This window comes from Bos indicus x Bos taurus, chromosome 11, assembly GCF_003369695.1.
Source record: "Bos indicus x Bos taurus breed Angus x Brahman F1 hybrid chromosome 11, Bos_hybrid_MaternalHap_v2.0, whole genome shotgun sequence".
Classification (NCBI taxonomy): domain Eukaryota; kingdom Metazoa; phylum Chordata; class Mammalia; order Artiodactyla; family Bovidae; genus Bos; species Bos indicus x Bos taurus.
In genome coordinates this window covers 1218808-1242749 of record NC_040086.1, presented here as the reverse complement: position 1 = coordinate 1242749, position 23942 = coordinate 1218808, and the positions used below count along the sequence as shown (strand labels likewise).

Sequence of the window (23942 nt, the reverse complement as noted above, 5' to 3'; positions counted from 1 at the left end):
AGGCCAAGAAAACCCACAGAGCTGATTCCCAGGGAAGGCTCCACTGACCAGAGGCATGTGACCTTCCTGAGCATTTTCATCAGCTCCCAAGTATTCACGCTGCCCCCAAAGGCATAGGCTATCCCAGACAGACATGGAGGGAAGAAGGCCAAGCCCTCCTCCCCCACCTCCCCTCACCACTGTGGTCTGGCCCAATGGGGCTGTTTCTCTGTCTCATGATGTTCTAGGAACTCAGACACACAAGTCTTTCTTGAAATTTGAAGTCCCCTAGCGAGTGACATGGCCTGACCCTTCCGTTTCCCAAGTTTACAAAATATCAAGTTTACAAAATACAACTTCTTCCTGGAAATGGGCTTTTTCTTCTCACGTGGTGGAATGCTAACAAGCCAGGATTGTTGAAACTGTTGAGAGTTTTCAACAGAAAAACGATGACTTTGCCTTAGCATGGGACTGGCAGAGCCTTGAGGAGAAAGGGCATTTTCCACATGACTGCTCCACTGATTCACCTCCCCTCAAAGGCTTAGAAACACCCCAGCAAGTTGGCTATCTCGTGTTCCTCCAATTGTCATTGTCACAGTGACTCTTTCCGCTTGGCTTCTCCCACAGCTCGCCTCAGCCGGCCTGCTCCCTCCGTGTGGCTTGGCCGAGGGAGCAGTGTCCTGGTTGGGGAATGGCTCACTGCTCTTCGAGGGGCCTTTTGTCTGTCTCTGTGCTGTGGAGGAGGCCTCTACTCCTGCAGCGCTCACCGCGGCAGCCCCAGCGTCAGGCAGGGGGTTTGCAGGGGACCGTCCCCGGCTCACAGGCGGCTGGCAGCAGCAGTTGGAGCCTGTCAAGTGGGCGAGGTGGGGTTTTTCCCTTTTTCCTTCATTCTAACTGCTCTTTCTTCCTTTTCTCAACATGTGTAGGTGGCAGCTGGTCTAAGCACCAAACCCAGCAGCCAAAGGTAATGGCCAGCGCCTCCCGCTGAGTGCACGGGAAAAGTGGGACATCCTCCTTCCTGTCAGTGGCCCTTTTCCTCCCCGAGGACCCCAGCGTGGCCCCTTGCCTTTGAAAGTGTCCTGGGCCCCGGGGCAGGAAACAAGAGCAAACATCCTGTGTGTGCACCACGCATGCCCGCAGCCCCCGCTTAGGCATCTGGGGCCAGTCAAGGGCTCAGGCCTCCCACACAGAAAGGAGAGTTCCTATCTGGGGCTTGACTCCATTTCCCAGGCCCAGTCCATCATGAAGAGGGTCAGTCCCTGCTGCAAATCCCGTGAGCCGAGATCATTAAGGGTGGTGGGGTCTGCAGTGGTGAAACCCCATCCTTTTCTCTAATGTTTTCCTGCTACCCTCTCTGCTCCTTTCAAGTCAGAGCCACACAGAAAGAAGCAGGCATGTGGCTGACAGTGTTCTAAGGCAGCTGTTCTGCCGTGTTCTGCCATGTTCATTGAGGACCCATCGTGGGCCAAGTGATGGTTTTCTAGTACCCTGCTTGTTTGAAGAATGTATTTCAGGCTTCTAAATATATATTTAATCAGGGAAAAGAGCTACAAGTGACATAGAAATCAACTTTCAGATGTAGTGTTCCAGCCGTAAATGATTTTCCTTCATTCCTGTACCTTGATGCCATGAAGGCCCTAGAATGCCTCCTTCCCTTCATTCCTGGTTCTCTCCCCACAAGGTCAAGCTCATGCCAAGGCTCTGCAGGGCTCATCTCAAACCAGTGCCCCCACATCTCTGGTGCAGTTCTCTCTCCTAGTGAAATTTGAATTTTGGAAATAAATCTTCGGTGCCTAGGATTAACTTTTTAACTCAAGGAAATAAATGTCCAGTAGAATTGCAGGCTCCCTGATAGGTCAACAGAAGGGTTATTTTGTTGACTGTCTGCACATACCTGCCACAACCCCTCTTCAAAAACATCTATGAGTGGCTATTACGTGCTAGGCCCTGGGGGTGCTATAATCAGTAAGACCTGGGCCTCACCCTCAGCTCCCTGACTATTAGATGAGACTCCCCAGTAAGCAAGCACATTGTAGTGGGCTACGTGGTACAAGGGAGGAAATTGGGGGTGTTAACAAAGCCTTCAGCTGGGGTGCCCAACACAGCATAGGTTAGAGAAGACTTGCCAGAGGAGGTGGCATTTGTGTTAAGTTTCTGCAGGAAATTAAATTTAACCAACTGTGTGGGTTCCACTGTGCTTTCTGGCGGGGTCAGTGTGAGAAGCTGTGTTCTGTATTTTCCATTTATAGAGTGTTTCAGGTGCGCCGATGCGTGTCTTGAGAGCTGGCTGCTGCAGCAGGGGACCCAGCCAGCTGCCACTTCAGGGGAGAGGTCTCCAGAAGCTTCTGTTCTCGTTGGCCATGCACCTTTCCCCCACGTGCGCTTTGTGCCTGCTCAGTCGTGTCCGACTCTTGCGACCCCATGGACTATAGCCCGCCAGGCTCCTCTGTCCATAGGGTTTCCCAGGCAAGAACACTGCAGTGGGTTGTCGTTTCTTCCTCCAGGGGATCCTCCTGACCCAGGGATCAAACCTGCATCTCCTGCATAGTCAGGCAGATTCTTTGCCACTGAGCCACGCGGTGTGCTCTAGCAATCCTGAAATTCCAGCATTCAGCATTCCTTCCTTTGGTTCGGAAGTTAATGTCAGAGTCAGGTGTCTCTGAGAGGGAATGTAGCAGAAGCCATCATCCACCTCCTCCACAAAGCTCCCCTGTCAGGGGAAATGGACTGACGGCTTTCTGGGTTCAAACGCTGTCATGTGAAAACTGTACCCATGCCTGATTACCTAAGGGGAGCATGTGACTGCATAGACAGATGCAGCGATAGGTGAAACATTACACCTGCTCTGCCCTTGACACTCTTTTGTCAAGCATCTAAATCAATATCTAAGTGGAAAGCCAGCTGGAGAGCAGAAAAGCCATGTTCAGAACAGCAGTGCACTTCCCCAAGTGCAGAGAGCATCATTGTTGGGGCATTCCTGGTTCTGCCAGTCCGGCCTGAGTCATGCAAAGGGAACTCCTGCCCAAACACTCTCCCTTCCACATCCTCTGTGCACGGCTCTCGGGGACAGCTTTCATTTCAGACTTTTCTAGAAGACAGGGGAAAGAGGGAGAGGAAATCACTGGAGACAAACAAGAAAACTAGACCAATCTGCTGAAAGCCATCTGTAGGAAAATGAAAGCAAAGTTTGGCCCTAGGGAACTAAAATTAGTGGGAGGAGAAAGCAGGGCCTGGCCCCAGAGTCGTCATTTTGCCATTTAAATAAGGAGATCAAGACGCTGAAGTGCTCAGGAGAATTCTCCTGAGTGACTTGCCCAGAATATGGAGAAATTTCATCCGGGAATTTCAGGGCTGTGAGTCCAGGCTTGTTGTTTAGTAACTAAGTCGAGTCTGACTCTTTTGAGATCCCATGGACTATAGCCTGCCAGGCTCCTCTGTCCATGGGATTTTCCAGGCAAGAATACTGGAGTGGGTTGCCATTTCCTTCTCCAGGGGATCTTCCCAACCCAGGGACCACACCCACGTCTCCCGCATTGACAGGTGGATTCATTACCGCTGAGCCACCTGGGAAACAAAGAATCGGACATGACTGAGCATGCACACACAAAGGTTTGCCGCTGAAGGCTACCCTCCAGGATGGAGGGCTGTAGGGTATGATTCTGAGTCAGTCTGTATGAAGGTGTGTAAGGGGCCCCAGAGGGAATAGCTTCATCTCTACCTGCAAAGCTGTGGTTTCTGAATTTTCCCACTTCCCCTGGACATGTTATGGACAGTGCACTGCAATGCTACAAAGTAGTAGAGAGTGGGTTTGCCAGAGTTTGGCAATCACAGAAGAGCTTGGATTCTGCAGCCAGATGGAAGACTCCCCAGGTACCAGTCTTCCCTTAGGGTTGAGAGGCAGCAGAACTCCAGTCTCTCCTTCGTCCATGCACATGCAGCATGCTGGGGAGAAAAAAAAAGATATCTCAAGGTTACCTTCTCTAGAGCTTTCCATTCTGTCTCCTTTTTTGGCTTGCTGAGTTTCTGTTTCCTGTGGATGAATTTTCTGCACTTTTCACTTCCCAGCATCTGCAAAGAGGCTTCTCCATGCACGTATGCTCAGTCGTGTCTGACTCTTTGTGACCCCACGGACTGTAGCCTGCTAGGCTCCTCTGTCCATGAAATTTTCCAGACAGGAATACTGGAGTGGGTTGCCATTTCCTCCTCCAGGGTTGCCCACCCAGGGTTCAAACTCAAGTCTCTTGTGCCTCCTAATGAGGCAGAAAACAGAACATGCTTTGAGTCTGGCTGGCTGGCCATCCCAACTCCTCCTTCTCCCCCTGCCTTTGATCCGCCATGACACCATCACTTTTCTAAACTAGGCCCTCTGCCCAAAGTGCTGGTGGACAGAGAGCCATCTCGGCTCTTCAGTGTGCAAAGACTCGGAAAGAAAAGATCGCCTTCATCCTTACCTCTTCCCTCCTAGAGCACCAGCTCTACCAGAATGATCCAGCTGCCACTGTCTGTCACCTTTTTCAAGAAGAGAGGCTTTTAAGACACAAGAAACATCTGGCAGATTGGATCTTCTTTAAAAAAAAAAATTAACATCTTCAGGCAGCTTAGAAGGAAAAGAGACATTGATCTGAAGAAATTCCTTGGGTGCTCAAGAAAAAGACATTAATGTTGATTACCCCCTCTCCAGCCTTTTTCCAGTGTAATATAAATAAGACTCCCTCACCTGTGGAAGCTGATGAGCTCACACCTGGAGCAGATGGCATGGAGGAGACAGGGCAGGTGAACTATATGAATTTGAGCTGGGCATTGTTGCAGTCTGGTCCAATTTTTAATCACTTTTCTATGGCAAAAGAATGCCCTTAGAAATTGCAATGCTAAAATTTTTTGCTAAGGCTGGCAGAAATTCCTTAAACTAAGAGACGGTGCCACTGCCCATCAATTTTCCAAGGCAGTAATGCAGATCCCAAGTGGCTAAAGTCTGAGGCAGAAGGCAGAGCACTACATCACATTGAAATAACTAGGTTGTTGCTGAGGGAAAGTGTTCTGAAATCATGCTGGTATTACCGTGAATTAATAAGCTTTGTTCATCTTCTCTGACACTGGAAGTTCAACTTAGTCCTTTTGCTTCATTTCTTTGCTTATTATGCATCTCAGGCCATGGGTACAGGCTGCCTACTTGGCATAAATTGCAGGCAGTCTCCCTTCTTTCTGTCGTTGGCCCAGTAGGTGTATGCTCTTGGGAACCAAGGGCCTCAGTTCTATAAATGCACACACTAAAGCCTGATACTGGGCTAGGGTGCAGACATTCCAAGATGCATAAGCCACAATGCCTGCCTTCCTCATCACACTGTGATCAGGGAGAAAGTCAAATGGGCAGATAATGACACCAACAGCAGAATATGTAATAAGGAAAAACACACGGCTGTGAGGACCCTGGAAGGGAAAGGGTAGCTTTCATTGGGAGGAAATCAGGGAAGGGTCCTTGGACAAAATTTCAATACAGGAAACGCGTACAGAATATAGCCTTTTCAGCTTGAAGTCTGCCATGACAAAGAGGAGGTGGTATATACATAAAAGATGATATATTTAAATTATTATACAGCAAAATGGTTCTATTTAGGTGTATGTAACTCTATGAATTTAAACTGTGGTCCTGGATAAGACTCTTGAGAGTCCCTTAGACTGCAAGAAGATCAAACCAGTCAATCCTAAATTAGGAAAACAACCCTGAGTATTCATTGGAAGGATTGTTGCTGAAGCTCCAATACTTTGGCCACCTGATACAAAGAGCTGACTCAATGGAAAAGACCATGATGCTGGGAAAGATTAAAGGTAGAAGAAAAAGGGGTGGCAGAGGATGAGATATGCAGATAGCATCAGTGGTTCAATGGACATGAATTTGAGCAAACTCCAGGAGATAGTGGAAGACAGAGGAGCCTGGCAGGCTATGTGTCCACAGGGTCACAAAGAGCAGGACATAACTTGGCAGCTAAACAATAACAACATAGAGTCGTATAAGCGCCGTCACAACCTGGATATAGAGCAATTTAACCATCCTAAAATAATCCTTCATGATATGGCCTTATAATCATTCTCTTCCTCTTCTGATAAACTCTGGCAACCAATAATCTGTTGTCCAGCACTATACTTGTGTCATTGTGAGGATGTTATAGAAATGGAATCGTACGGTATGTAACCTTTGATATTGACTTCCTTCACTCTCTATTTGAGTTTCAGCTAAGTCAGTCCATGCGTCTACAGCTATACCTTTTCATTGCTGAGTAGTTTTCCATTGTATGGATATACCACAGTGTGTTTAATCATTCACCCAGGGAATGATTGAATTGTTCTCAGTTTTTGATGATTATGAGTAGAGATGATATATATATGTATACACGTACATGTTATTATATTACATAAACAAGTATTACATAAATTATATTACATAAGCAAGTATTCTCTAGAGTCAATTTCTCAGTCTCAGCGATATTGACATTTTGGGTCAGTACTTCTTCGTTGTGGGTGCTGTCCTGTAATTTGTAGAGTGTTTAACAGTGTCCCTGGCATCTAGTTACTATTAATAGATTCCAGTCTTCAGTTAATGCCAAATGTCTTTTGGGGACAAAATTCATCCACAGTTGAGAACCACTGCTCTAGGGTAAATGCTTAGGAGTGGATTTACTGAGTCATACATAAGTGTACATTTAATTTTGTAAGAAACATTACATTCCCAACGTAGCGATATCCAACTGCTCAGTATCTTCACCAACACTTGTTATTGTCAGTACTTTTTTTGGCCATTCCAATAGGGATGTAGGAATATCTCATCTGGTTTTAATTTGCATTTCCTAATGATGTTGAAAATCTTTTAATGAGCCTTTTTGCCATCTGTGCGTCCTCTTTCATGAAGTCTGTTCAAATCTTTTGCCCATTTTATTTTATTTTTTTCTTTTGCCCATTTTAAAATCAGATAATTTTTCCTGCTGTTGAGTTTTGAGAGTTCTTTATCAGTTTTGGATACAAGTTCTTTCTTGGATGTGTGATTTGCAAATGTTTTTCCCAATTGGTGGCATGTCTTTTAATTCTCTTAAAGTGTTTTGCAATGTTTTTATTTTGACAAAGTTTATCAATTTTTCTATAGTTTGTGCTTTTTGTGTCTTATCTAAGAGTATTTGCTTAGGGCTTCCCTGGTGGCTGAATGGTGAGGAATCAGCCTGCCAATGCAGAAGACACGGATCTAATTCCTGTCCAGGAAGATCCCACGTGCCGTAGAGCACCTAAGCCTGTGTACCATAACTACTGAGCCTGCACTCTAGAGCCTGGGAGCCGCAACTCCTGAGCCTGCACTCTAGAGCCCGGGAGCCACAACTCCTGAGCCGGCCTGCCACAAATACAGAAGCTCTAGAGCCCATGCTCCCGAATAAGAGAAGCCACTTCAGTGAGAAGCCCACGAGCCACAACTAGAGAAAAGCCAATGAAGACCCAACACAGCCAAAAATAAATAAATAAACATTTTTTAAACTTGAAAATAAAAAAAAAGTTTAAAAGAAGCTTCCTTTAAGGGAGGAGCTATTAAGGGTATATGTATACCTATGGCTGATTCATGTTGCGGTTTGACAGAAAACAACAAAATTCTGTAAACCAATTATCCTTCAATAAAAAAATTAATTTAAAAAAAGGACAATTGCTTAGCCGCAGGTCTTGAAGGTTTTCTCCCCATATCTTTTTCTAGAAGTTTTAGGATTCTGTGTTTTACATTTAGATCTGTGATTCTCTTTGAACCAATTTGTGTATAAGGTGTGAGGTTTAGGTCAAGATTTATTTATCTCTTGACTATTGCTATCCAGTTGTTTTCACATCATTTGTTGAAAGGACTGTCTTTCCTGCATTGAATCCCTTTTGCATCTTTATCAAAATCACTCACACACATTTGCACAGATCTATTCTTGGCTCTCTCTGTTTCCCTTTTGTCCCGTTGGCCTATGTGTCTATCTCTGGACAAAGCCATGCTATCTTGAATATTGTAACTTTATAGTAAGTCTTAAAATCAAACAGAATAATTCCTTTAGCTTTATTCTTCTTTTGCAATTGTTTTAGTCATTCTAGTTTCTTTGCTTTTCCATATAAATTTTAGAATTTGCTTTATTCTATCAACAAAAAAAGTTTGCTATGATTTTTACTGGAATTATGTAAAATCTATGGATCACTTTGGGGAGAACTGGCACATGTACTTTGTTGACATTGCCAATTTACTTTATTAGTTCTTCCTTGATTTCTTTCATCAGCATTTTTAGCATAAAGATAATGTACACATTTTTGTAAATTTATACCTGAATATTTCATTCTGGGGGGGGAGTTACTATAAAAGGTTGGACCATAAAGAAGGCTGAGTGCCAAAGAAATGATACTTTCAAGTTGTGGTGTGGAGAAGACTCTTGAGAGTTCCTTGGATAGCAAGGAGATCAAACCAGTTAGAACTAAAGGAAATCAACCCTGAATATTCATTGGAAGGACTGATGCTGAGGCTGAAGCTCCAATACTTTGGCCACCTGATGTGAAGAGCCAATTCACTGTAAAACAGTCTGATGCTGGGAAAGATTGAGGGCAAGAGGAGAAGAGGCTGGCAGAACATGAGATGGTTAAATAACATCACTGACTCAATGGACACGAGTTTGAGTAAACTCCAGGAGATAGTGAAGGACAGTGGAGCCTGGCGTGCTGCAGTCCACAAAGTCCCAAAGAATCGGGCACAACTTAGCAATTGAACAACGACTATAAAGGATATATTGTATTAAATATTGGCTTCTAACTGTACATTGCTAGTATCTAGAAATACAATTGACATGTTGTATGTCACCCTTGAGTCTCATGACTTTGCTGAGCTCACTATTAATTCTAGAGATTTGGGGGTTTTGGGTAGAACTCTTGTGTTTTTGTATGTAAACAAATATGTTGTCTGTGAATACAGACAGTCTTATTTTTCACTTTCTCTTATATGTTAAATTAGTTTCCTAACTGCTGTGACAAATGACAATGAACTTGGTGGATTACAGCAGAAATTTATTCTCTTGTAGTTCTGGAGGCTGGGAGTTTGCAATCAGCATCCCTGGGCCAAATCAAGGTGTCGGCAGGATTGCACTGCCTTTCGAGGCTCCAGAGAATTCATTTCTTGCGTCTTCCAGCTTCTGGTAGCTGCTGGCTGCTGGCATTTCTTGACCCGTGGCCACTTCACTCTGGTCTCTGGCTCTGTAGTCACATTGCTTCCTCCTATTTTGTTTATGGGGGCTCCCCAGGTGGCGCTAGTGGTGAAGACCTCACCTGCCAATGCAGGAGACAGAGAGAGAGAGATGCGCCATTGATCCCTGGGTTGGGAAGATCCCCTGGTGAAGGGCGTGGCAACCCACTCCAGTATTCTTGCCAGGAGAATTCCATGGACAGAGGAGCCTGGCGGCCTTCAGTCTACAGGGTCGAAAGAGTGTGAAGGGACTTAGCATGCTCACATTCTGTCTTTGGACCCTCTTTCTGCCTCTCTTTTGTTTGTTTTTGTTTATATTTTCTTGGCTGTGCTACATGGCATGTGGGATGTTAGTTCTTCAACCAAAAATTGAACCTGTGCCCCCTGCATCGCACACAGTCTTAACTACTGAACTGCCAGGGAAGTACCTCTGCCTCCCTTTTACAAAGATACATGTGAGTGTATTTAGGACCCACCAGTTAATACAGAATTATCTCTTCATTTTGTGAATCTTGACTTGATCACACATACAAAGACTCTTTTTCCTTATAAAGTAATGTTTGCAGATTCTAGGAAATAGGACCTGGTATCCTTAAATGGCCATCACAGCCTACAATACACATCCTCTTTTGGGTTATTTGAGCATTCTTCAGGGTTTTGAGCTACCTTTATTTCTATGTACAGTTTTTTTTTTTTTCCTTTTCATGGATGCCTTAGGGATTATAAAATAGGTATCAAACTTTTTACAGTCTACTTAAACATTTGGCCTCTTCAGGTGGAATAAAGAAACCTTACCATCATAGAGTATCTTTTACTCTTTCCCTTCTGTGTATCATAAGCATCTTGTAAGTAATCTACGTACATAGGAAACCACATCAGACAATATTATAGGTTTTGCTTTCAGTCATTACACACACTTTAAAAGAATTCAAGAGAAAAATAGTCGGATATTTACCATTTCTATTGCTCTTCCTCCATTCCTGATATTGCAAGTTTCCTTTTACTCTAAGTTTTCTTCTGACTGAGAAACTCTGTTTTGTTTTGTCTTATTATTTTTTATTAGTTAATTTTTGTTGCATATAGTTGTTCTGACTGAGGAACTCTTAACAGTTCTTTTGAAGCAGTCTGCTGATAACAAATGCTGCTGGTGCTTCTTCATTTGAAAATATCTTTATCTCATTTTCAGTCCTGAGGATATTTTTATTCACTCCTGGGATGTACCTGCTATTTTAAGTACTTAAAAAGAATGTTGCAACACTTCTTTCTAGCCTCCAAGGTTTCTGATAAGAAATCCAGTTATTGAAATTATTTTTCTCCTAGAGGTAATGTATCATTTTTTCTCCAGCTGCTTTCAAGATTTTTTTGGTTTTGTTTTCATTTCAAGATGTTTGATTTTGTTGTGGGCATGGATTTCTTGGTGTTTATTGTTTGGAGTTCACCAAACTTCTGAAACTTGCACATGTGTAGAGCTCCCCGCCCCCACAATGTGAAGACTTTTTCAGCCATTAAATCTTCAAGTATTTTTCCATTCCTGTATTCTTCCTTTTCTCCTTCTGGAATGGTATTAAGGATAGATCTTTTATTATAGTCCCACAGGTCCCTGAGACTCTGTTCTCTTTTTTTTCAGTCTATTTTCTCTCTCTGTTGTTCAAGTAGAGCAATTTCCATTGCTCCATCATCCAGCTCACTAACTCTTACCTCTGTTTCCCCCATCCTAATGCTGTTGATTTTTCTTTTGATCATTGTAATTTTTAGTTCTAAAATTTCCATTCTCTTTAGTATCTTTTATTTCTGCATTAAAACCTATTACTTTACCTTTTGTTTCAAGATGGTTTATGATCACTTGTTAAAGAATTTTTTTTACATTTTTAAAAATAAATTTTATTGGAGTATAGTCATTTCACAATGTGTTAGTTTCTACTGTACAGTAAAGTGAATCAGCTATACATATACATACATCCCTCCTGCCCTCCTTTTTTATTTTGGATTTCCTACCCACGTAGGTCACCACAGAGCATTGAGTAGCATTCCCTGTGCTATACAGTAGGTTCTTATTAGTTATCTATTTTATACATAGTATCAATAGTATATATATATATATATATATATATATATATATTTGTCAATCTCAATCTCAATATATAGTATATATATTTATATATGTCAATTGACATTTATATATGTCAATCTCAATAGTATATATACCTGGCAATCTCAGTCCCTCCCAACCCCTTCCCCCCTTGGTGTCCATGTGATTGTTCTCTATATCTGCTTTGCAGATAAGATCATCTCTACCATTTTTTCTGGGCTTCCCTGGTGACTCAGACGGTAAAAAATCTACCTGCAATGCAGGAGACATGGGTTTGATCCCTGGGTCAGGAAGATCCCCTGGAGAAGGGTATGGCTACCCACTCCAATATTCTTGCCTGGAGAATTCCATGGACAGAGGAGCCTGGTGGGTTACAGTCCATGGGGTTGCAAAGAGTTGGACGTGACTGAGCGACTAACACTTTTACTTACCATTTTTCTAGATTTCACATATATTCATTAATATACGTTATTTGTTCTTCTCTTTCTGACTAACTTTACTCTGTGCTATCAAAGGTGTTTTAAAACTTTTGCCAAATAATTCCAACATCTGTGCCATTTTTCATTGGCATGTGTTGATTGTCTTTTTCTACACAGGTTATATTTCCCTTGCCCTTCATGTGCTGAACTTTAAAAAATTACTTTCTGGACATTTTTGTTTTTGTACCTCACAGCCTGTGGGATCTTAGTTCCCTAGCCCGGGATCAAACCCCAGGCCTGAGTGGTGAGAGTGCAGAGTCCTAAACACTGGACCACCAGGGGATTCCCCATTTCCTGGGCATTTTGAATATTATGTTATGAGATTCTGGGTCTTTTTAGAATCCCACTGAAGAATGTTAATATTTTCATTTCAGCAGTGAGTATATCTGGCTTTTGGGCTGCGTGGCAGCTCACCTTTCGTTCACTGCGGTTTCAGTGTCACTTTGGCCTCAAAGCCTGTGCAGCTCTGTTCTGCTCTGTCCCACATACGCACCACACAGTGGCCAGTCTGACATCTGGAGCTCATTTACTTGCTAGTTCAGTTCTCAGAGTGTTTTGTGCGCTGATGAGCATTAGATCCGTGTATGCACACCTGGGGTTGAGCCCAGAAGTTCATAAACAAGTTTATGGGGTTCCCTCTCCATGACCTCCTTGGTACTCTCTGGTTCCTCAGGGCTCCGTTTTCCATCCTTGGTCTGCTGCATATGACTCCAAGGACAAGCAGTTTGAGGACTAGGAAAAAAAATTAGACTCACCAGCTGTTTGGTGGTACTCTAAATTCTGGTCTTCTTCCCTAGTCTCTCTACTATGATTTTTCAGTTCCTCAAATTGCTTCTCCATTTGTTCTGCCCAGGAGTTGTGGCTACATTCAGGATTATTGTGAGGACTAAATGAGATGCATGGAAAATACCTCGTAGTGCCTGGCACATAGTACATGCTTAATAAATACTGGTTATTATGATTCTTTGGACAGAGATTTCCAAGGGGCACATGTACTTAAGAGTAAGAAGAACAGTAAAATATTATTCTGACAGTACAATAGACATAGGAGGGAAGGGGTAATTTGAGATACATGTAAAGAAACCGAGAGACGTGTAGGGAGGGCGCCCTGATGACCATAAGTCTAAGGACGCTGTAAGAATGAGGAATGGGATGATGAAGGAATGCTTGTCCAGAGACAAATACAAAGGGTAGCATTTAATAAATGTCAGTATGCTCAAATCCCAGTATAACGTGAGGCTTGCAAATAATCTGATGAAGATGTGAACAGAGAAGGCAATGGCACTCCACTCCAGTACTCTTGCCTGGAAAATCCCGTGGACGGAGGAGCCTGGTAGGCTGCAGTCCATGGGGTTGCTGAAGGTCAGACACGACTGAGTGACTTCACTTTTGCTTTTCACTTTCATGCATTGGAGAAGGAAATGGCAACCCACTCCAGTGTTCTTGCCTGGAAAATTCCAGGGACAGGGGAGCCTGGTGGGCTGCCATCTATGGGGTCACACAGAGTCAGACACGACTGAAGTGACTTAGCAGCAGCAGAAGATGTCAAAGGCTCTTTTTAGCTACACTCAGCATTTGAGGAGACAGATAACTGGTGTGGGGAAGAAAGCTTTGATGTTCATAAATGCAAAGAGAAAGCAGCCCTACCTGTCTCCCAAATTCCCGTCTTCTCTCTGAATTGGGAAGGACACAGTTGTGAGACATGTGAAACTACAGAGGACAAAAGAGATGTCAGAAAAGCATAAATGAGCAAATGTCCACATTTTAAAAATAGAAATAATGATTGTGGAAACTATAGAATTTAAGATTGATATAAATCCAAGTTAAAATGTGAGAAAAAGCGATTCATAGTAGTTTATGAGCAATTAGAAAAAGATGGTCACAGGACATCCCTGGTGGTCCAGTGGCTAAGACTCCACACTCCCAATACAGGGGGCCTGGGTTTGATCCCTGGCCAGGGTTACATGCTGTAACCAAAGATCTCGCATGACGTGACAAAGATGGAAGATCCTGCATGTCACAAAGTAAGACCTGTCACAGCCAAATAGCTGCTGCTGCTGAGTCACTTCAGTCGTGTCCGACTCTGCGCGACCCCATAGATGGCAGCCCACCAGCCTCCCCCGTCCCTGGGATTCTCCAGGCAAGAACACTGGAGTGGGTTGCCATTTCCTTCTTCAATGCATGAAAGTGAAAAGTGAAAGTGAAGTCACTCAGTCGTGTCCGACTCTAGCGACCCCATGGACTGCAGCCTACCAGGCTCCTCCATCCATGGGATTTTCCAGGCAAAAGTACTGGAGTGGGGTGCCATTGCCCAAATAGCTATACCTACCTAAATATATTTTAAAAGAAAGAAAGAAAAAGATGGTCACTAGGAGCCTGTCTGTGTTCACTATGGCTATCAGATCAGATCAGTCCCTCAGTCGTGTCCGACTCTTTGCGACCCCATGAATCACAGCACGCCAGGCCTCCCTGTCCATCACCAACTCCCGGAGTTCACTCAGACTCACATCCATCGAGTCAGTGATGCCATCCAGCCATCTCGTCCTCTGTCGTCCCCTTCTCCTCTTGCCCCCAATCCCTCCCAGCATCAGAGTCTTTTCCAATGAGTCAACTCTTCACATGAGGTGGCCAAAGTACTGGAGTTTCAGCTTCAGCGTCATTCCTTCCAAAAAAATCCCAGGGCTGATCTCCTTCAGAATGGACTGGTTGGATCTCCTTGCAGTCCAAGGGACTCTCAAGAGTCTTCTCCAACACCACAGTTCAAAAGCATCAATTCTTCGGTGCTCAGCCTTCTTCACAGTCCAACTCTCACATCCATACATGACCACAGGAAAAACCATAGCCTTGACTAGACGAACCTTTGTTGGCAAAGTAATATCTCTGCTTGTGAATATGCTATCTAGGTTGGTCATAACTTTCTTTCCAAGGAGTAAGTGTCTTTTAATTTCATGGCTGTAATCACCATCTGCAGTGATTTTGGAGCCCAGAAAAATAAAGTCTGACACTGTTTCCACTGTTTCCCCATCTATTTCCCATGAAGTGATGGGACCAGATGCCATGATCTTCGTTTTCTGAATGTTGAGCTTTAAGCCAAGCTCTTGCTAAACTAATCTTACTTCCTTTCTTAATCAGATTACTGGAATACTAAATACTTGATATATCTTGATTTTGGCCCACAGCTTCCAGACCCTTAGGATATCCTTATGTACAAGCTAGAGGAATATGAGTTAAATGATAGTCTATTAAAGAGATTCTCAAATATTCGAATGAAAAGTTTTAGACCCATCAGTTGGGTTCTAACATATAAAGACATAGGTGGGACTTAACAATTTGTAAAATGCTACAAACATGTGAGGTGACTGAATCGATATTCTTAGAGATTTGGGGGACTTGAGGTAGGTGGCAATGGCACCCCACTCCAGTACTCGTGCCTGGAAAATCCCATGGATGGAGGAGCCTGGTAGGCTGCAGTCCATGGGGTCGCACAGAGTCGGACATGACTGAACGACTTCACTTTCCCTTTTCACTTCCATGCATTGGAGAAGGAAATGGCAACCCACTCCAGTGTTCTTGCCTGGAGAATCCCAGGGACGGGGGAGCCTGGTGGGCTGCCATCTATGGAGTCACACAGAGTCGGACACGACTGAAGTGACTTGGCAGCAGCAGCAGCAGAGGTAGGTGGGATGTGTATATGTATGTATGAGTTGGTTGAAACAGTTCGTGGAGAAAAAGACGTGGTAGGAGTGTCAACTGAGCAAGCATTCAATGTAAATCAAATTTGCATCATATTCTTTCAGTCATTTCTTCAAAAAACCATTATGTGGCTGTCATAAAAGCAAATTCCGTTTACCTTGCTTGTAAAAGTGTAGAGTCCAGAGCAGGACAGCAATGGTGGCCCGACACTAGTGATGAGAAAACACCCGGGCCCTGTGCTCATCCCGTGAGATGCCTTGGAGGGGAGAATTACACATTTAAAAGGAGCTACCAGGTTCAAGGTGGCACAAGAGCTGGAAGCTGCAAGGTGAGAAAAATGGCAGTCTGTGAAGGCTGATCATCTGGAGAAAGACTAAGTAGGGATGTGAAACTCATCTTTACACTTGTTAAGAGCTGTTGTCTGGATACTTTCAAATGTTCATGCTCTACTCCCTAGGCAGCAAAAGTTATAGGATTAATAGCCAGGAAGTATACGAAATTGGATGTCAGCCAGTCTCTTAGTGTCTAACCAGCTCCTTTTCCAGTCCCTAGGCATACAGAAATGAGCAGGACAAGACCCCTTTCTGACAGAGTCAGCACTCCATAAATTCAGGTTCCACATAAACAAATGGCTCGATAGGCAATGGTTCTTCCAAGAGTAGATAGAAGAACTGGATGCCTCTGTGGCACTGAGCTCCCATCTCTGGAACATAAAAGGAAACACGCTCAGGTTCTCTTTAAGGGTCTAAGGCTGGGCTGATGGTGTTTGGAGGTGGTGTTCTGCTGGCAACCAAGAATAAGGATGCCTGTTTCCCCAGACAAGCAAAGAGGCTAGCCAAAGAAGAGTCTGAACTGTGTTCAAGGAGAAAAGCAGAAATTCAAAGCCAGAGAAGTGGCTCTGAGCATCAGATACACCAGAGCCACGAACTATCATTGGGAGGACAATTCAGGACAGAAGGGCAGAGCAGCTACAGGGCCGAATAGTCATGGAGCATGATGTGACCCTGGTTAAAGATGGCAGTCTGGTAGGTAAGTGGATAAAGAAGATGTGGTACATATATATACAATGGAACATTACTCAGTTGTAAAAAAGAATGAAATAATGCCATTTGCTGCATCATGGATGGATCTAGAGATTATTATACTAAGTGAAGTAAGTCAGAAAAAGAAAAACATACTATAGATATCACTTATTTGTGGAAGCTAAATATGATACAAATGAAGTTATCTACACAACAGAAATGGACTCACACACATAGAAAACAAAGTTGTCATTGCCAAGGAGGAGGAGAGTGGGGGAGGAAAGATTTAGGAGTTTCATATTACTAGCTTAACGCTATTATATATGGAATGGATAAACAACAAGGTCCAACTCTGTAGCGCAGGGAACTGCATTCAATACCCTGTGATAAACCAAAATGGAAAAGAATATGAAAGAGAATATATATGTACGTATATATGGGGCTTCCCTGGCAGCTCCGTGGTAAAGAATCCATCTACCAATGTAGGAGACATGGGTTCAAACTCTGGGTTGGAAAGATCCCATGGAGAAGGGAATGGCAACCCACTCCAGTGTTCTTGTCCTGGAGAATCCCATAGAGGAGGCTCGCAGGCTACAGTCCATGGGGTCACAAAGAGTTGGACATAACTAAGTGATTAACACAATTCATTAGATCAGTTCATTTCATGTAAAACTGAATCACTTTTCTATGCTGCAAAAAGTAACACAACTTTGTAAATCAACTATACATCAATGACTTTTTTTTTAAAGGTGGCAGTCTAGGAAGAGGTCTGAGAATAGTGCCAGAAGTTGGGGTCTGTGAGGGGCTCCAAGTGATCTTGAACTTGAGATAGAACTGGACTAAGGCTGGATGACCACCTGTGGGGGTCATTAGGGATGGAACACATGCCAGACATCCTCCATCTGCCTCTCCATCTCTTATTCTCCACCCTTCTCAACCCTACTCTGGGCCGAGAAAATTGATCTACATGACTTGTATCACACCTGGAGCCAGGAATCCTGGAGTGCAAAGTCAAGCGGGCCTTAAGAAACATCACTATGAACAAAGCTAGTGGAGGTGATGGAATTCCAGTTGAGCTATTTCAAATCCTAAAAGATGATGCTATTAAAGTGCTTTACTCAATAACCCAGCAAATTTGGAAAACTCAGCAGTGGCCATAGGACTGGAAAAGCTCAATTTTCATTCCAATCCCAAAGAAAGGCAACGCCAAAGAATGTTTAAACTACCGCACAATTGCACTCAGCTCACATGCTAGCAAAGTAACGCTCAAAATTCTCCAAGCTAGGCTTCAACAGTACCTGAACTGAGAACTTCCAGATGTTCAAGCTGCATTTAGAAAAGGCAGAAGAACCCGAGATTAAATTGCCAATATCCATTGGATCATAGAAAAGCAAGAAAATTCCAGAAAAACATCTACTTCTGCTTCATTGACTATCCTTTGACTGTGGATCACAAAAAAATTGTGGGAAATTCTTCAAGAGATGGGAATACCAGACCACCTTACCTGGCTCCTGAGAAATCTGTGCACAGGTCAAGAAGCAACAGTTAGAACTGGACATGGAACAATGGACTGGTTCCAAATTGGGAAAGGAGAATGTCAAGGCTGTATATTGTCACCTTGCTTGTTCAACTTATATGCAGAGTACATCATGCGAAATGCCAGGTTGGATGAAGCCCAAGCTGGAATCAAGATTGCTGAGAGAAATATCAATAACCTCAGATATGCAGATGACACCAACCTTATGGCAGAAAGCGAAGAGGACCTAAAGAGCCTCTAGATGAAAGTGAAAGAGGAGAGTGAAAAAGCTGGCTTAAAACTCAACATTCAAAAAATGAAGATCACGGCATCTGGGCCCATCCTTTCATGGCAAATAGATGGGAAAACAATGGAAACAGTGACAGACTTTATTTTCTTTGTCTCCAAATGACTACAGATGGTGATTGAAGCCATGAAGTTAAAAGACACTTACTTCTTGGAAGGAAAGCTGTGACAAACCTAGACAGCATATTCAAAAGCAGAGACATTACTTTACCAACAAAGGTCCATCTAGTCAAACCTATGGTTTTTCCAGTAGTCATGTATGGATGTGAGAGCTGGACCATAAAGAAGGTTGAGAACTGAAGAACTAATGCTTTTGAACTGTGGTGTTGGAGAAGACTCTTGAGAGTCCCCTGGACAGCAAGGAGATCAAATCAGTCCATCCTAAAGGAAATCAATCCTGAATATTCATTGGAAGGACTGATGTTGAAGCTGAAGCTCCATACTTTGGCCACTTGATGCAAAGAGCTGACTCATTGGAAACGACCCTGATGCTGGGAAAGATTGAAGGCGGGAGGAGAAGGTGACAACAGAGGATGAGATGGTTGGATGGCATCACCGACTCAATGGACTTGAGTCTGAGCAATCTCCGAGAGTTGGTGGTGGACAGGGAAGCCTGGCGTGCTGCAGTCCATGGGGTCCCAAAGAGTCGGATACGACTGAGTGACTGAACTGAACTAACATCAGAGGAATTCTTGCCCTTTGGATCCAGTTAGGTTCGGAGAACAGGAAGCCCCACTTAGAGATCAGAGACAGGGAGAAGAATAAGGTGGAATATCCCTGCCCCTTGCCTGCCTTCTTGTGAGATCACCTTGGGGTTTCTGTGTTCCTTGATGAAGGTCACGGCTCCTCTGAAGGTGTTCCTGAATACAGAGTTCTCTCTTCCAGGATCCAGTAGTCCCTCCCTTCTCTCTTCCCTCACAACCTAGAGCTAGTAACAGCTGAACTTCACAGTAATACAGAAAGTGAGAAACAGATGTGGGTAGAGATAAAACAAGACTGGCCATGAGTGGATCGCTATTAGAGCTGGATGACACGAACATGGAGGTACTTTATACTATTGTCTCTCAGTTCAGTTCAGTTCAGTTCAGTCGCTCAGTCGTGTCTGACTCTTTGCGACCCCATGAACTGCAGCACGCCAGGCCTCCCCGTCCATCACCAACTCCCGGAGTCTACCCAAACCCATGTCCATTGAGTCAGTGATGCCATCCAGCCATCTCATCCTCTGTCGTCCCCTTCTCCTCCTGCCCCCACTCTACTTTTGTATAATTTTGGAATTATTAAATGTGAAAAGTTAAAAGAATAGTTAATTCACAAGTTACTTGCTGGAACTTCTGTGTGGTCCATTGGTTGACTCTGTGCACCCAGTACAGGGGGCACAGGTTTGATCCCTAGTTGGGGAAGATCCCACATGCTGCATGGTGTGGCCAAGTAAAATAAAATAAAATAATTACTTGCTGATACAGTAAAACTCATCTATTATTGCTGGATGCCACTGATATCATGAAGGAGGTCTGTGTGAAGGTTTCAGAAACATGATAGAAGAAACATATTGAAATAAAATGCAAATGAAGAATGCTATTTTTATGAAGGTCGAATCAAACAGCATGTTCAATGGAAAATATCAAGATGATATTATTCAGAATGTGTGTTTAGAGTATTCTTTCATGGATCAAGAAAAAAGCAAACAAATATATTACATTTATCTTTTAAAATATGTTATGAGTGGACCTTGCTTCTAAACCTAGAGAAGGGAATGGCTACCCACTCCAGTATCCGTGCCTGGAGAATTCCACGGAGAGAGGCTACAGTTCATGGGATCAGAGTTGGACACAACTGAGTGGCTAACGCTTGCTTCTAAATAATCTGGGATAGGAAAGAACTAGAGATTACAGATGAAGCAAGACTGGCTGTGAATTTATATTTGTTGAACTGGGAGGATGGAGACATGGGAGTTGGTTACATTATTTTTTTTTATAGTTTTATCTATGCTTTAAATATCTCCATAGAGTGGTTTCAAAACATAAAACATAAACTGCATGTCCAGAATGTGACCATTTTCAGACTTAGAGAATGAATTTATGGTTCCTAGGGAGAAAGCATTGGGTGGGAGGGACAGAGGGGGAGTTTGGGATGGACAGGTACACACTGCTATCTTTAAAATAGATAACCAACAAGGACCTACTGTATAGCACAGGGAACTCGACTCAGTATTCTGTAAGAGCATAAATAGGAAAAGAGTTTGAAAAAGAATGGATATTTATACAGGCATAACTGAATCACTTTGCTATATATCTGTAACTAACACATCAATGTTAATCAATTATATCCCATAGAAAATAAAAAATTTTAAATGTGACCATCTTACGTTAAGTATGTATTAGCTTTTATGATTTTAGGAAGTGTATTATGTTATTTCTCATTCACTTCCTTAGATTCTGCAATTTCTAACATGTTCTTCCATTTCTTTCCTCTCCCCACAACCCTTAGTTTTGTCTGCTATATGGAACCAAGCTTGTGTTCCAGGAGCGAGCCTGGTATCTGGAACATAAATATTTGACTCCCATGACCAGCATGAGGATTAGGCGTCAGGTAAGAATGCCCCCAGGGTGCAGAAGAAGCCCTTCATATCTCAGTTGTCAGCTCTTTGCTTTTTTAGAAAACACTCCTGCCAATCTGTTGGTGGTGGTTTCTACTCGTGAGTTTTTATGCCTCTGGGATTTCACATATGTGTTTTCATTGCCTACCGTGATCATATTACACTTCAGAGTTTAAGTGACAAGGAAGTGATTCACAGTTTTGTCTTTTTAAAAAATTTTTTAATTGGAGGATAATCGCTTTACAATGTTGTATTCCTTTCTGCTGAACAACATGAATCTGCTGAACAACATGAATCAGCTGTAAGTGTACACATATTTCCTCTTTCTTGAGCCTCCCTCCCACCGTTGGGTGAATTTCTAATGTGTAATGGATAGGAGGGAATCAAAAGTGTTGCAAAAAGATTAAAAAGAGGTATGAAATAATTTTCATTTTCTTACTGCTTACCAAAGCCTATTAAGTCATTCTGTATATTTGGAAAAAAGGCCTGGTGGTATTTTGTCGGTGGTTGCAATTGGAATTCAGTACGACAGCCGCAGAGCACCTGGAAATGAAGATGGATCCAGCGAATCATCACCAAGATGCCGCTCTAGAAAAGGACCATCAGACGAGCATAACCATCCAGAAGCATTTTCTGGATTTCCCCTTTCTTCCAGGCGCCCTGTTAGATGCTGAAAAATGCACACAAGTATATTGTCAGTCTCTGTATTCAAGGGAACCTATTATAGCTCGGGACACAAAACTGCCTTTATTAACACAAGTAACACAAGAAAATGGAGCTCTTTAATGAACTTGACCACAAGAATAATTTTAGAGTTCAGTGGACACTTAGGAGTTAATGGGCTTTCCTGGTGGCTCACACAGTATAAAGAATCTGCCTGCAATACAGAAGACCCGGGTTTGATCCCTGGGGTTGGGAAGATCCCCTGGAGAAGGGAATGGTAACCCACTCCAGTATTCTTGCCTGGAAAATTCCATGGACAGAGGAGCCAGACAAGACTGAGAGACTAACACCAGGAATTAATGGTGTTCTTTGCTCAACCTTGAAGAAGGGAAAATTCACAGTGGAGGAATTCAAATGAGGAAGAAATGCAAGTGAACCTCAGATGGGGTTGTTGTCGTTGCTTAAGTTGCTCAGGCATGTCCGACTCTGCAACCCCATGGACTGCAGCACGCCAGGCTTCCCTGTCCACCACCAACTCTCGGGGATTGCTCAGACTCAAGTCCATTGAGTCGGTGGTGCCATCCGACCATCTCATCCTCTGTTGTCACCTTCTCCTCCCGCCTTCAATCTTTCCCAGCATCAGGGTCGTTTCCAATGAGTCAGCTCTTTGCATCAAGTGGCCAAAGTATGGAGCTTCAGCTTCAACGTCAGTCCTTCCAATGAATATTCAGGACTGATTTCCTTTAGGATGGACTGGTTGGATCTCCTTGCAGTCCAAGGGACTCTCAAGAGTCTTCTCCAACACCACAGTTCAAAAGCATTAGTTCTTCAGTTCTCAACCTTCTTTATGGTCCAACTCTCACATCCATACATGACTACTGGAAAAACCAAAGCTTTGACTAGATGGACCTTGTCGGCAAAGTAATGTCTCTGCTTTTTCATATGCTATCTAGGTTTGTCATAGCTTTTCTTCCAAGAAGTAAGTGTCTTTTAATTTCATGGCTGCAATCACCATCTGTAGTGATTTGGAGACAAAGAAAATAAAGTCTGTCACTGTTTCCATTGTTTTCCCATCTATTTGCCATGAAGGGATGGGCCCAGATGCCATGATCTTCATTTTTGGAACGTTGAGTTTTAAGCCAGCTTTTTCACTCTCCTCTTTCACTTTCATCTAGAGGCTCTTTAGGTCCTCTTCACTTTCTGCCATAAGGCTGGTGTCATCTGCATATCTGAGGTTATTGATATTTCTCTCAGCAATCTTGATTCCAGCTTGGGCTTCATCCAACCTGGCATTTCACATGATGTACTCTGCATATAAGTTGAATAAGCAAGGTGACATTTAGTAAGCAGCCTTGACATTCTCCTTTCCCAATTTGGAACCAGTCCATTGTTCCATGTCCAGTTCTAACTGTTGCTTCTTGACCTGTGCACAGATTTCTCAGGAGCCAGGTAAGGTGGTCTGGTATTCCCATCTCTTGAAGAATTTCCCACAATTTTTTTGTGATCCACAGTCAAAGGATAGTCAATGAAGCAGAAGTAGATGTTTTTCTGGAATTCTCTTGCTTTTTCTATGATCCAATGGATATTGGCAATTTAATCTCTGGTTCCTCTGCCTTTTCTAAATCCAGCTTGAACGTCTGGAAGTTCAGGTACTGTTGAAGCCTAGCTTGGAGAATTTTGAGCGTTACTTTGCTAGCGTGTGAGCTGAGTGCAATTGTGCAGTAGTTTAAACATTCTTTGGCATTGCCTTTCTTTGGGATTGAAATGAAAAACTGAGCTTTTCCAGTCCTATGGCCACTGCTGAGTTTTCCAAATTTGCTGGCATATTGAGTAAAGCACTTTAATAGCATCATCTTTTAGGATTTGAAATAGCTCAGCTGGAATTCCATCACCTCCACTAGCTTTATTCATAGTGATGCCTGGGGTTGGTGAAGTGAACAAAATCATAAAAATGGGAGTACTTAGGACAGATTAACTGAAATCCAGTTTAACTGAAGTCTCAAGCAATAGAAAAACGTGGGGGTATGTCCAAGGAATATGGGAAAGAGCCTACTGAAAGAGCTCCCAGGGGCCAAAGCTGGAACACTTAGAGCAAGAAAATAGATAGTGTAGTTTTGGATTATAACCCAAAGTATAAAGTAACTAAACACAAGCCAGTAATCATGTAAGCAAACAGTTAAACAAGTAATATAAATGGGATAAAAGAGATAAAGTGAAAGTGTTAGTCACTCAGTCATGTCTGACCCTTTGTGACCTCATGGGCTGTAGCCCACCAGGCTCCTCTGTCCATGGGATTCTCCAGGCAAGAACTGGAGTGGGTCTCCATTCCCTTCTCCAGGGGATCTTCCCGACCCAGGGATCAAACCTTGG

At 43.2% G+C, this 23942-nt stretch overlaps 1 protein-coding gene across 1 annotated transcript in view; it reads left to right on the top strand.

Moving 5' to 3' along the window:
* ACOXL (acyl-CoA oxidase like) overlaps positions 1-23942 on the top strand; it is a 200126-nt gene that overhangs the window by 153356 nt on the left and 22828 nt on the right. The window contains exon 11 of the mRNA XM_027554367.1: positions 20801-20902. Coding sequence (XP_027410168.1) covers positions 20801-20902 — 102 coding nt within the window. The remainder of the gene's footprint in view (positions 1-20800; positions 20903-23942) is intronic.